General features: G+C 51.2%; 2 protein-coding genes across 2 annotated transcripts in view; one reads left to right on the plus strand and one right to left on the minus strand.

Annotated features, from left to right (window-relative positions):
• The first annotated feature begins 572 nt into the window (after positions 1–572).
• On the plus strand, positions 573–5,904 carry CD3E (CD3e molecule, epsilon (CD3-TCR complex)). Its single transcript, XM_009329523.1, has 8 exons — positions 573–631; positions 749–858; positions 2,317–2,337; positions 2,636–2,656; positions 3,188–3,382; positions 4,179–4,331; positions 5,434–5,480; positions 5,817–5,904. The coding sequence occupies exons 2-8, from the start codon at positions 810–812 to the stop codon at positions 5,871–5,873; spliced, it is 543 nt and encodes a 180-aa protein (XP_009327798.1). The 5' UTR covers positions 573–631; positions 749–809; the 3' UTR covers positions 5,874–5,904.
• A 4,200-nt stretch (positions 5,905–10,104) lies between these two features.
• The window catches only part of CD3D (CD3d molecule, delta (CD3-TCR complex)), a 3,348-nt gene continuing 346 nt past the window's right edge, over positions 10,105–13,106 (minus strand). The window contains exons 2-5 of the mRNA XM_009329524.1: positions 11,889–12,101; positions 11,253–11,384; positions 10,782–10,825; positions 10,105–10,392 (exon numbers count right to left, since the gene is read on the minus strand). Of these exons, the coding sequence (XP_009327799.1) occupies positions 10,330–10,392; positions 10,782–10,825; positions 11,253–11,384; positions 11,889–12,101 (452 nt within the window). The 3' untranslated portion in view covers positions 10,105–10,329. The remainder of the gene's footprint in view (positions 10,393–10,781; positions 10,826–11,252; positions 11,385–11,888; positions 12,102–13,106) is intronic.

Raw genomic sequence — 13,106 nt, forward strand, 5'->3', positions numbered from 1 at the left:
GGGTCAGCTGTCCTGGCTGTGCCCCCTCCCAGCTCCTTGTGCACCCCCAGCCTTCTCAGTCGGTAGAGCATGGGAAGCTGAAAAGTCCTTGACTGGTGTAAGCACTACCTAGCAACAACTAAAACATCGGTGTGTTATCAACATTGTTCTCCTCCTCAATCCAAACCACAGCACTGTACCAGCTACTAGGAAGAAAATTGACTCTATGCCAGCCGAAACCAGGACAAACCCCCAGGTTTTACAGCCTGGCACTTACAGGCTCATTTCTGCTGGCTGTACAGCGTCTCTAGGTGCTGAGCTGCTTGTAGTGTTTCTGGTTCCTTTGTTTATTCCCTCCTATGTTAAGTTGCTTGCAGTAGTTTGAATTTCAGAAACACTCGCTTTGAAAAGTTGTTAGGAAGGTCCTGATGGCAAATTTAATCCAGGCTTGTTTATCTATCTCTCCTGCTGCTCCTAGGGCAGTTACAACAGGTCTCCTGAGACTTGAAGGGGGCTGGTGCAGAGCAGCCACCCCTTGCTGTCAATGACGTTCTGGGAAGACGTTTTGAGCCTCCGCACTTCCTGACATGGGCTTATTTTATCATAGGTGTTCCGTGTCTTTCTTGGCTGCTTGCAGGTTTCACTGGAAACAGTGAGTCTCCCCAGCACTGCTCAGTTCGTTGCCGTACACAATTCTGGGAAAAAATCTTGGGCCTCTTTCTTGTAAGCGAGAACTTGAAAAGCCAATGTGTTCTTTCTTCCCTCGCAGCCAGCCTCAGTGATGCCAATCTGATGTGGTAGAGAAGAGCAAGAGGAGGAGGAACACAAGGATGAGGTTGGAGAGGTCCTTGCCTCTCCTGGGACTCCTGCTGTGTGCGGGTGAGTACAGCTGGCCAGAAGCCTGCGGGGACCAGAAGGGTGGCTGCCCAGGGGCTGCAGAGGAGAAAGCATAGGGGCGTGCGACCGGTTTTGCAAAGTACTTGCAGCCTCATCTTCTGCAACTGGCACGTACAGTGCCTATGGAGCTGCTGCTCTCCAGAGTGAGCGCTCCCCTCAGAGTGCAGGTTGCAGGGACAGAGAAACGGGAGTCCAACCCTCTCGGGCTAGAGAAAAGAACCTAAGGTCCCTAGTGAATTTTTGCTTACTAGCTGACTCACTAAGACCCCTGGTCTCCAAACTTCATGCAGCAGGGTTGGAGCTTGATGCGCTGCTTTCCGCGGCAGTGTGAACTATAAGGGTCTGTGTCTTTAATTTTATTTTTACGCTTTATTCATGCACTTTCCTTAAGCCGTTTTGTGATCACGGGTAACTAACTTCAGTTCAGAGTCACTGATATCATGGGAGTGGTAGCGATTTCCATGTTACCAGTTTGAACTGACCAGCATTTAGAAAGCTGGTTTAGGATGAAGTGCAGAGTATCTGTAAAGACTATAAAGAAGCTGGTAACTATGAGAGATAAGTTTGAAAGATAACTAAAAGATGCTGCGATAAGACTACAGCTACTCTGCCTATGTGCTGCAAATACCAACTGCTATTCTTTGAGAAGATTGAAAACATTTGGTTTAGCAATGGCCTCTTCTTTTTTCAAATTTAAATTCATCTTATATAAAGAAAAAAGCATCAGATCACCTTCTCTCCAGCCAAGTCCTCTGCCTGTGGAATTTCAAATCTACAATTTTGTTACAAGTAACTCCTATTGGAAAGCAAGCATTACCTGGGATGAGACAAGAGCGCTGAACACATGAATACCGGTCACTCCTTCATTTACTCATGTTACTTTCTATCGACAAATGTCTTTAAAGCAAACCACAGGTCTGATTCAGACCTCCTAAAAGCTCTTTCTGTAATACTCCAGCTCCAGAGACTTCAGTGGAGCTACTTGTTTCCTACCAAGAGAGAAAAATCACATCGATAAACTGCTTTACAGCGTTAAATCAAGCGTCAGGGTCCAATCCTGCAGTGAGTATACTCTTGCAGAGGACAGTGGTTCTTACTGCAGAAACCAGGCATGATTTTCCAGCAGTCTTTGGTTCGTGGTAATAAAGCAAAATTGCTGGGTGTACAGATTGCAATAACCCTTTTTCTAAACTGGGTCGGAAAATTATTCAAATTTCCATTCTGCGTTAGTCCATGTTAAAAATGGCTTCCAAAGGAGAAGACTTCATTTCAAAACAACATCCTGTCTCAGCTAACAGCATGCTTCTAATGCCTTTAGCACAAATACAGGAGTATAAACCTCTCTTTCAAGCAGCTGAGTTCAGAAAGGATAACCTTGAAGTAGGAAAGGCGTATATCAGTAGCTAAATTACTTAACACTTGTTATTCTTTCTTTTGTAGTTGGCACCGCAGCTCAGCAGGGTAAGTGTATTTTACCAGCATTCTTAACTATCTAGCATGATAAAAAGATCAGCTATGCCTCACAAGTGAGGACTAAAAGCCAAACAGAAATATTTGAGTTTTGCAAATACTGTAGGATAGGAAAAATTCCCCGTTCATTAACTGTTACTGATCTCACTGATTTGAAAAATTGGCTGTCATGAATTGTCCCTAATTATCGCTAGTGATCCCCAAGCAGGGTTGGGCATTTTCCAACAGCAACAGGCAGTAAGGTAACAGTGGGCTGATTTGCTAACACTCATTATTCTCTCCTTTGCAGACGATACCGAAGCAGAGGAGGGTAAGTGTATTTTACCAGCATTCTTAACTATTTAGCATGATATAAAGACTGCAGATGCCTCACAGGTGAGGACTAAAAGGCAGACAGAAATATCTGAGTTCAAGCAGTATTTTAGGAGGAAAAAATTTCCTGTTTGTTAGTTGCTACTGTCATCACCGATCAGAACAATCAGCTATAATGAGTTGCCCCTAATTACTGTTAGTGGTCTCCAAGCAGGGTAGGCCATTTGCAGAGACCAGCAAGCATATGGATAAACAGAACGATGAATGGCAGGTGGCCAGGCTCTCTGACATAAAGTTGAACACTCTGCGATGGTATTTTGATACTGTTTAGTGTTGCAAAGGACCAGTGTAAAAAAGTAAAGGAAAACATGCATGCGGAAGACGTACACAGGGAATTTGCATTACACCATGAAATCAAAGATTTTGCAGAGCAAACTGTCATGGTGAGATCAAGGGTGGGCAGGGAAGCCTGCTCGGAAGACGTTTGTAATGCTGGTTTCCCTTCTCGTTGGCGCATCTTCCAATAAAGAATTCCTGGTGGAGATTTCCGGAACTACGGTGACAATCACGTGTCCCTTGACTGGAAGCAACATAGTCTGGAGCTCACCTGGGAGAAAATCAGACGACGCGAGGAAGTACATTATAGAGAATCACGACAGCTCCCCTGTCAACGTGACTTGTTCGTCAGCTGGGAAGACGTATGAACTGTACCTGAATGCCAGAGGTGAGTGAAAAAGCACTCAGTCTACAGGCTAAAGATAAAGTCTACACATTTCAGTGACAGATATTAGGAGCTGAGACCTGATTTTCAGTGCTGTTGGGCTGGATGAATGCGATTCTGCTGAGGCCCTTCCTGCTCTGTGTGGGCAGTAAAAGAGTCCAAAAGCACATTTTTGGCAAAAGGGATCTCCCTGCTCTCTACGCCTTTCCCTTCCGCTGTCCTCAAGCTAGTTGCGTGTCAATGGTTCCCACATACACAGCACACGATCTTTTTTTCGTACACTACTCTGCCATGCTACAAGGCAAGAGTAATGTCTGTCACAAAGGCCAGAGGCATTTCTTATTTTGCAGAGTGGAAACCTCCCATCTGGAGAGCACAGCCTGGTTTCTGTGACCTATCAACCAGGGGGAGTTTACCTCCACCCTGACAGAGTGATTTAAGGCTTTGAGCCATTTGAAATTTTGGGCAGCTGCTCTGCATTCAGGCCTTAGAGTCCAGCGTAGGCAGAGGGGGGCAATGCTCTAGGAGATGTTTTGCACCCTCCGGCTCAGGCCATGCAAACAGCAGAGGGTAGCGAAGGAGGTTGCACACACCAGCCCCCAGCCTGTGTCTGTTTGCAGGGTGGATAGAATGGCCTGTGCTGTCCCCCTTCCTTTCTGTTTGCTCTTTTCTCCTCCCCCCCTGCCCCCCGGAACTGTATCTTTTCTGCTAGCACTAAGCAGACGAGCGAGGCCTCGACTTTCCTTGCTGGAAAGGAAGGGTGCCCGTCTCTGAGCACCTTCATCTCTCCTCCTGGCAGTGTGTGCAAACTGTGAGGAGCTGGATGCCTTGGCAGTGACGGGGATCATCACTGCGGATCTTCTCATCACCTTAGGGGTGCTGATTCTGGTCTATTACTTCAGCAAAGACAGGAAGGGGAGAGCGAGCGCTAGTGCTGGCAGTCGGCCACGAGGTAAGAGCTGTTTCAGGCATCGCTGCTCTCCATGATGTCCGCTAAGCACCAAATTAAGCACTTGCCCCTGCTGAGTGATGGAGCCTCCTCTGTTCCCCCCCAAGCCTCCAAGACCTCACCAAACAATGCTCCTGCTTGCCACATCTGTTGCTCTGGGCTACCTTCTTCTATGGGATGGGATGCCGTGTTGTGTCAAAGGCTTCCTGCCCGTAGAAAACCATTTCACAGGCTCCTATGCAGCAGTGTTGAGTCTGTGCTGAAGCAAACACTGTACGGCGGATGCTGAGCTTGCAAGTGTAGCCACAGACCCAGTCTGGCCCTGGCCCACTCAGCTGCTGTCTCAGGCAATCGAAGACCAAGAATCGGGCCCGCACACAGAACACGTGATTAGAAATCGTGGTGTTATTAAAACTATAAATTCGAATTTCTGGCTTCTGAGGCCATGGTTTGGTGACCTACTGGGGCCAGCAGTGGGGCTCATAGTGGAAAAATGCCAGGGTAAAGTGATGCAGGGTGGTGACCTCACGATGCTGGTTCAGATTTGTTCAAGAAGTGTTGACGGTGACGTTTGTACCAGGAGACTGCCCGTCAGACACGTACCACGGCTGCTCACCGGCCAGGCTTTGTGCAGATCAGGCACTGCCACTTTTCCCCTAGCCTCCACAAAGCTGATATAAATCTTTCAGCAGGTCTAAATTCCCTATTGTGCGCTTACCGTGCGTGTCGTGTGCTGGGTTCAACAGAAAAGTGATGACGTGCTCACGCCTGTGCAGCTTGCTGAGGCAGAGGAGTATAGAGCTGGTATCCATATTGTGGAGCTGTAGCCTGGGCCTGTGCTTATGGGCCCTTCTCGTTTTCAAGTATTTCTTCACAACCAGGAAAGCTAGAATTTCACCCTTTCTAAAAGAAAGCTGATTTCTTCCTAAATGATCGTAAGGCCTCCTGCCTGCAGCAGTTGGGTCTTTAAAAGCTCTAAGCTCATACTAAAGCCGTGGGAGTTGACCCATGGTATGCATTGCCCTGGGACCATCTTCATGAAAGTCCCTCGTGCTGTCTTATATGAATCGTCACCAAGGATGACCTCTCTTTGCCTTTGTTGCAGGTCAGAAGATGCAGCGTCCTCCCCCCGTTCCAAACCCGGACTATGAGGTATGGAGAACCTGCATTTTTTCCATCTCTCTTTGCTGGCTGGGGAGGGGTAGCCAGAGCTGGGAATCTTTTTGCTCCTTTGAAGAAGCATCCAGTCAACCTCCAGGCTTTCCTGGGAGCGGAGGAAAAAGGTGGTGAGGGTGGAGCCCCTTCTCCTGGTGCTGACACAGCGAGTCGGGAGCAGAACTGCAGCTTCTCGTGCACGCTTCCACAGCAGCACTACACCTGCTCTCTCTGTTGTAGTTTTCTCCACGTATTGTGTGCACCAAGATCCTGGCGTTGTTTGAGGGTGTGTTAATAAGGATTCCTGAACTAACATCTCTGCTGTTCCCACAGCCCATCAGGAAGGGCCAGCGGGAAGTGTATGCAGGCCTGGAATCCAGGGGCTTCTGAAATTCCCACGGATGACAGGCTGGAAAACAGCGGCAGAGGGGCTAAGCGCTTCTTCCCAGCTCGGTACCGGTTCTCTGCAGGCCCGCGTTTTGGGGTAAGCCAGGCGGCTACACAGGGCAGCCAGGCACCCTGCTGCCATCCGCTGTCCCACCCTGATGTGTTCCTTCGGCCTTCGGTTTGACGTTAGGGAAAAGAATCAAATGAGCACATTGGCAAGAAGTTTTCCTTCTCATTAAAGGACTGCAGCCTCACTCGTGGTTCCTGGCCTCCTTTTCCCTCACACTTCTCTCTCTCTCTCTGCTCCAGTTGCATGCTCTGGTTTTCCCGCCCATTTAACTTCTGCCCTGAGTGCCTCCACTTGCTCCCCGTGCCTCCCTGGGTAGCTAGTGGGCAAAGAGCAGGTCCTTCTCAGAGCGACGGGCCTCTGACCTTGTCCCGCTCTCATGCTCAAAGCCTATCTTAGTTTTGCTGCCCAGGATTGTAACAAAAGGAACAGAGGCAGTCAGTATATTAACAACAAAATGGTACATTTTCATAGAAAAGCCACTGCTTTGAATGAAAACATCTCAGTCAAAAAGAACAGTTTTCCTTTAAAAATATGAGGAGCGCTTCTGCCGGTACATGCAGACTGACCTGTCCATCCCCCAGCCTGTCTTCTGTAGGAAATGAGTGGGGCTGAGTACCACTTTGCATCCAGTGACCTTTATGTTTCAGACCTTCAGCATAACGTCCTCACAGGGTCGCATGGGGATTTGGCGCCTTCCCAAGCCACTGAAAGCCTCCTCTTAGGAAATTTAAGTGCTTGGCTGAGCGTTAGATCTTTGGTACTATCAAATAGTGGGGCTCTTAGATATTTCAGCTAAGATTTGAACCCCCACTCAGCAATGAGTATCAGCTTTGCAGTCCGACTGAGACAGCACAACAGGGATTTTCACGTTTCCCAGGTTGGAACTGACACCCTTTGGCTCAGCCCCAGGACTAGCACTCTGCTCTGAAACAGCTTGTTCACTGGAACTGAAATGAATGCATTGCGGCCACAGAGATAAAGCCCGGGACCTACAAAATCCAAGAGAGCATCAAACCCTTTTGCTAGGCTGTCCTTCTCATCCCAGAGACTTCATGGACTCCGTTTGAATTGAAATCCTATAGTGTAGCCTAGGAGAAACGCATTCCTTTGAGTGTGTTGTACCCTAAGGGGTGTACAAGTACATTTGCTGGCCAAGTGTCATTTTCCAGAGCTATTGCTCTTCGAGATTCTTGTGATCTGTCCTTTGCTGCTGCCGTTTCTCTCCCCATCTCCGCTCTGTAACTTGAGTTCTGCCTAGGTTCTGTTAGACAGATGGCAGGCTTCTTTGCCACTGGTAAAGATCTGGTTTAACTTCTTTATATACATTTTAAAACTGTAATATATTAATAAAATGAGAGACAGCACCCCCAGGCATGCATTGGAAAATTTTTCCCCCGTGGTTTTGTCTCTGTTAAAGAAAACAGTTTTTGTTAAGGGGAGTTCCCAGGTCACAAGTAGTCCGAGACAGCGAGAGCTTCTGCGGGTCTGTGTTGCCTCACCTTGCAGCAGCCTGCGAGGGGTTTGGGAGCAGACTGTGCCAGGATGGGAGGGGACAACCACAGGTACAAAAATGCCCTGCCGTGCCTAGGAGAGCGGGGCTGGAGAGCGGGGCAGGGATCATCAGGAGCTGGGGAGTGAGTCTGGGGCTGCTGTCTGGGGGCAAGTGAAACAGCTGAGGTCCCATGCACTCAGTATACATACAGATTTTAAATCTGCCTGATCTTGGAAGCTGTGGTTTCCAAAGCAGTAGCAATGGGGCAGGTAGTAACTTAAGGAGACGGGCCCAAGAGATGCTGTGATGCCTGGGAACGTTTCTGCTCTAACGCTGGCTGAGCAAGCCACATTTCTGTTGCTCTGCAGAGCAAGAGCTCCCAAGAAAGGAAACAGCAGCAGTGATGGGGGCTGGGGGTGGTTTAACCCTTGAGTTTCAGCACGAGGAGATGAACACCCAGCCAGTTTCGTGCTTCGGATTGCTGTGCTTACCCCGCAGGATGTGGTTTTAAAGGCAGCACAGCTGGGTTTACCATACAAGGCGCTAAACATCTAGGAGGCAGATTGCAAGATAGAGAGCACTAACCCCCAGCAGCTCTAAAACCACTCTGGGCCATGTTCTCAGCTTCTGCAAAACATCAGTGCTCCAGGGACGCTTGCTCAGCCCAGCCTTACAGCCCGTTGCCACGATTGGGATGTGAGAAGCTCGGACCGCTCTGGGTGTACAAGGTCTAAATTTTGCTTCAAGCTACACCCCAGTGCTTCTGCCACCATTTATGGGGCTGCATGTTTGCCTAATGTTTGCCCCAACCGGTGCCACCCCACGCTCTCCTTATCTCAGGGGGATCAGCGCCCATCCAGCGACAACATCTCTCTGCCTCTGTGCTTAGCTGCACTATAGAAATATTTCTTTCTCCTCCCAAGAGTGAGTTGCTGAGAAGCCTCTCACAAACAGATGAGTTGTAAATATCACCCCTGCTGTGTCTTTGATTTGTGCAGAGCATAGCCGCCCACTCTGCTCCCGGCTTCTCCTGCTCTTTGGGTGTGGTTAGCCACTTTTGCTCATTGCTTTGAGATCTGATGGTGATGAAAGCCCTATGAACTAGGCAGTCTGGTGGTCACTCTTTTTGTAAGGTCCTACCCACATGGCTATGCAGACCAAAGGCGGCTATTGGCATATTCTGCCTGCAACGGCTGTATCAGGCTCACCCTTCACTGGAGCAGGTTAGAGCGGAAAAACCACTAAGACATTATTCTGCTCCCGTGAAGAGCAAAACGTTATCGTGTAAAGAGCCAACACCATAGGAAAATAGGTCCTTTTCTTGTTCGCTGTCCGCAAGGCTGATCACACACCGATTCCCGTAAGGGCACATGGGGTGCACCCACAGCTTTGCACAGCCTACGTGTTGTTTGCCGTGTCAGAGGTGTCGCAGATTTGTGCCCAGTTTTTATTGAGTGTTAACTCTGAGTTACCACTGAGTCACAAGGCAATTCACAGCCTGGTGCCCTCTAAAGCCTGTCACCCAGATTCTTAGAAAAGCAGGAAAACATAACCTACAGGTGTGTGCAACTGGCACATGGAGGGTGACCTGGTTTCTGAGGTTTCTAACTGCTAGGTGATCCTGTCTGTTATCTGCCTCCCATTTTGGCCATAGTCCGACCACATTAGCTGTTTCTGCTCAGAGCTGGGGAGCGGGGACCTTGCCAGGAGGAGCTGGGTTGCTGTGGGGAGACCCAGTGCTGCTCAGTGCCTGCAACGGTGGTTGAGCTGGGAAAGGCTCTGAAAGTTTGCTCGTCCGGATCCTGTACTCAGCACTCTGGGATGGCTAGGGAGCCTGAAAGAGGGGTTGCCGAACGCCCCACAAAAGATCCCTGGCCTGGTCACAAAGGTGAGTCACTCTCCGGTTGGCTGCAGAGGCAGAGGAGGGTGGGAGAGCCTCCCAAGAACATCCGAGGTACGGGGAGTGTGGACTGCCTCAGGCCTTCGCTGCCCGGCCAGCTCTGCCGCCACGTGTTTTGCACAGTCTCTGCTGCCGTTTTCGTCCCCTCTGCGGTTTCCATTTCCCCTTTGGGCCCAGCCCCCGGCAGCTCTTCTGGGGAGCCAGCACAGCTTGCTCGTTTGCTCGCGCTTCACTCCCCTAAGCACTGAGAAAACTCGCAGGCTGGCTGGGTGCCAGGGACCTGGCAAGCCCCTGCGGCTTGCAGATTGCGATTAGATGCCAAACCCTGCGTGTAGAGAGGAAACGTCCTCCTGCCAGCCCCCCAGCTCTGCCCAGAGGACTGAGGCATGCAGGCACTTCGCAGGGGTGACTCAGACCCTGCTGAGTGTCGCTGTGCTCCTGGTGTCCCCGCTCCCTATTCTGGAAGGGGAATTAAATGAGACAAAGCCTCTGCCGCTCTCAGGGGCGGCAGTCTCCTCCCTTCACAAGGTCCCCCATCCTCAGCTTCAGCAATGGACCTGGACGTCATTTAGATCCCGGCACAGAGAGGTGGCACAGCCATGGGCACTTGCCTGCACCGGCAGAGCAGTGTCCTGCCGGGACAGGCAGGAGCCTTACGGCTCTGCAGGGATCCAGGCAGATCACATCCAGCGCTCACCTCCTCCGACTGCACGGCTCCCCAGGCCTCAACAGAACCCATGGAACAGGGACGCTATGGGATAGGCTCATCTTTAATGAGAGGAACACAGAAGTGCCGGAGGTCACGGAAAGAGCAGAGTGCTACAAGCAGCCCATCCTGGCAAGGAGCCGGAGGGCTCTCTAGGCAAAAACCCGCATTGCAGTGAGCTTACGAAGGCAGTGCCAGGGCAGGGTACCGGTGCTCTTGGGCGCTGGCGGTGGCTTTGCTGTAATATCACTCCCGGTGTGAAGGAGTCACAGGCCCCAGTGTCTTCCCACTTCACTTGTGGGCCTTGGCAGGTCCCAGCCGGCTGTACTGTGCATCGTCCCGCTCGCCAAGGGGCTAGGAGGAAAAAAAGGCGAGATGAGCTACAACTGTCTCTGTCTAGCCCTGGGAGGGAGGGTACAGGGGAAGCTGGCCCAGCTCTCCCTTTGCCAAGCTTTTGGCAAGCTTTCCCTCCTGGCACACAGGGCTTAACAACCCCAGAGAGTAAGAGGCAGGGGGTAGCTGAGCTTGCCCCGTCCTCTGGGTCACTCAGGAGGAGGCGGCTGCAAATGCCCCAGCAGAGAGCAATCTCCAACGCGGCTCAGCGCCTCGTGGCGTGGAGTATCCCCCAGCAGCTCTGCTGTCATGGCCACGCCGGTCCCACCACGCAGCCCCATACCACGCAGAGGTGCTGAAGCCCACGCACGCACATACGTACACACACACACGTGGGTGCCCATGCTCACCTGGTAGAGCTGCTCGTTGGCAATCAGGTTCTGCCTGTCAGAAGCTAAATGAAGAAAGAAGGTGGTCAAGGATCAGGGGAGTCATGGACAGTGTGGCGAACATTTGCAAACAAACCCAAGCAGCCGTCTGCTTTCAGCCCTGTGCTTTTACTTCCTCTGGGATGCTCAGTGGAAAGCCCCTGCAAGGCCTCAGATGTTCCTGTGCCACCAGCTGCTGTCCCTGGATGATGTTTTGGTGAACCTTGTGCATTCAATGGCTTCTCCTGGGAAGCTGAGCTAGGGGCAGGAAGGGTACACGGCGTGCTTACATGGATCCCTACCCTAGACGCGCTGTGTGCTGGCTGCTGCCTGCAGTTTGCAGTGACTGGGCTCTGTGGGCAGTGATGGAAAGTCCCTAGGTACGACGCAGCTCCTAAAGATGCCCAAGCACTTCCCGTCCCCACCTGAGAGCCAGCGGGGCTCTCCCCTCACCTCGTGACATGCGTCCCTTGTCCTGGCCAGTGATGCAATACACAGCAACCGCCAGGAAGATGGTGGCGACAACATCTGCGACCACGATCCCCGAGATGGTGGGAGCGTCCACTTCGATGCAGTTCTGGCACACTGGAAGCCAAAAGGACACAAACGTTGAAAGCAGGTGTATGACCAGGACCCTGCCCCTTGGCTGCCTTTGCCCTGCCGCCAGGCTCAGTCTGAGCCCAAAGCGCTCAGCCAGCTCTGCCAGACCAGGTAGGCTCCAGTCCCAGGGCGAGAGACCGGGGATTAAGTTTGGCTTGCTGCATGACTCAAGGCAGTGGCCCAAGCTGCCACGTGTCCCCAGCACTCGGGGCAGGCCACAGCAGGGCCAGCGAGCAGCTAGCAATGAGGCAGTACGAGTGCCAGGTCATGGCACTAAGTGAGGCTGTAGAGCTCTCACGGGGACACCACATGCACGGGAACATGCAGCTTGGCTGTTCCCAAGGGCAACCTAGCACAGGAGCTGTCAGGACTTCCACAAACTGGTGGAACCACCCTCAAACTCTGGGAAATCAGTAGTTCTCTCAGAAATTTACTTGGGTGAGAACTCCAAGCAGTTCTGGCTCTAGAAACCAGGTTTGCAACACTTACTTCGATAGTGCACCTGGAGGGGGGAGCTTTGCTTTTTACTTTCTGTTTCACACCTATACATGCCTCTGGGATCATCGTAAACTGCACCCAAGTGCAGTTGTGTTACGTTTTCTATCGTAGTCCCACTTTTCAGCCATGTGACTTGACTTTGGGTGTCCATTTTGCATTGCAGGAACACCTTCCCACTGGCTTCTTTCACGATTATTTTCTGTCCTGTAAAAAAAAGGAAAGCAGAGAGCTTCACAGCTGACTTCTCAACCTTCACGGCGTTGAGCCGTTGAGCTCAGAGATCTCATTCCTGGAGATGGCTAGTGTAGAGAGCATCGCCTTAGGCTGTCTCCTGAGCAGCGGAAAGGACACCGCAAACTAAAAACTCTGGAAAAAGCAGACTACCCAGCAGAAAAGTAGTCCAGCGTTCAACCGGTGGTTACATTAATGCAGCTCTGGGTAGTTTAGAGATCCAGATTCCCTTAGAGTGAAAACTAACTGGAATCGGGCATCTACCTGGACTCCATTCAGACTGTATGGGTGTGACCCTCATCCCGCACACAGATTGCACTGGTATTGAAGTGTAACTGCAGTGAGAGACATTTCAACAGAAAGTGAAATGTTTCCAGCAGGGACAGGAGCTGAGCCCAAATGGGGACGCAAAAACCCCTTTGGGTTTTTACCCAGTAGTAAAAAACATTTTTAGTGAAAAGCATGCAAAAAACCACACAGAATTGCTTCCTTGGCCCAAAGGCATCACCTTCAGAGTCTGCAAATGGAGAGTAAATTCCCTGTCTTATTTGCTGAGCGCTGGAGCAGAGTACAGAATACAGTCTCTCCTGCTTGCATATTTGTGCTGGGCACAAAGCCCGCAGCTACTTTGGTCCAACGCCACGGTACTGCCAAGTCCAACTTTACAGGCTCTGTCCCTGCAAGGCGGGTTTGAGCCATCACAGATAGCCACGGAGTAACGCATACGGCTCCAGACTGTCACAGCAACGGTCCAGGGCAGGCAGAGTCGTCAGAGCAATCCTGTCCTCATGAACCATCGCACCGACTCTCTCCCTTTTCTGCATCGACATTGACGAACCCCACGTCAAGGTGCCGCGATGGAAAACCCCAGCAAGCCGCGGGGGCCTGCTTCCCAGCCACCCTCCCACCACCGCAGAGAGGCCCGTGGCGTAAGCAATATGGGTGGCAGTCTCCAGGGACCACGGTGAGTGCCCAGCG

Source organism: Pygoscelis adeliae, unplaced genomic scaffold (assembly GCF_000699105.1).
Source record: "Pygoscelis adeliae isolate BGI_AS28 unplaced genomic scaffold, ASM69910v1 Scaffold268, whole genome shotgun sequence".
Lineage (NCBI taxonomy): Eukaryota > Metazoa > Chordata > Aves > Sphenisciformes > Spheniscidae > Pygoscelis > Pygoscelis adeliae.

What these genes read in the sequence shown, in the direction of transcription:
- CD3E (XM_009329523.1), top strand. Translation starts at nt 810, where the DNA reads ATGAGGTTGGAGAGGTCCTTGCCTCTCCTGGGACTCCTGCTGTGTGCG. An exon ending in TGGCACCGCAGCTCAGCAGG is followed by an intron (nt 2,338 to 2,635) that starts GTAAGTGTATTT and finishes TCTCCTTTGCAG; the next exon opens with ACGATACCGAAGCAGAGGAG. An exon ending in CGATACCGAAGCAGAGGAGG is followed by an intron (nt 2,657 to 3,187) that starts GTAAGTGTATTT and finishes CTTCCAATAAAG; the next exon opens with AATTCCTGGTGGAGATTTCC.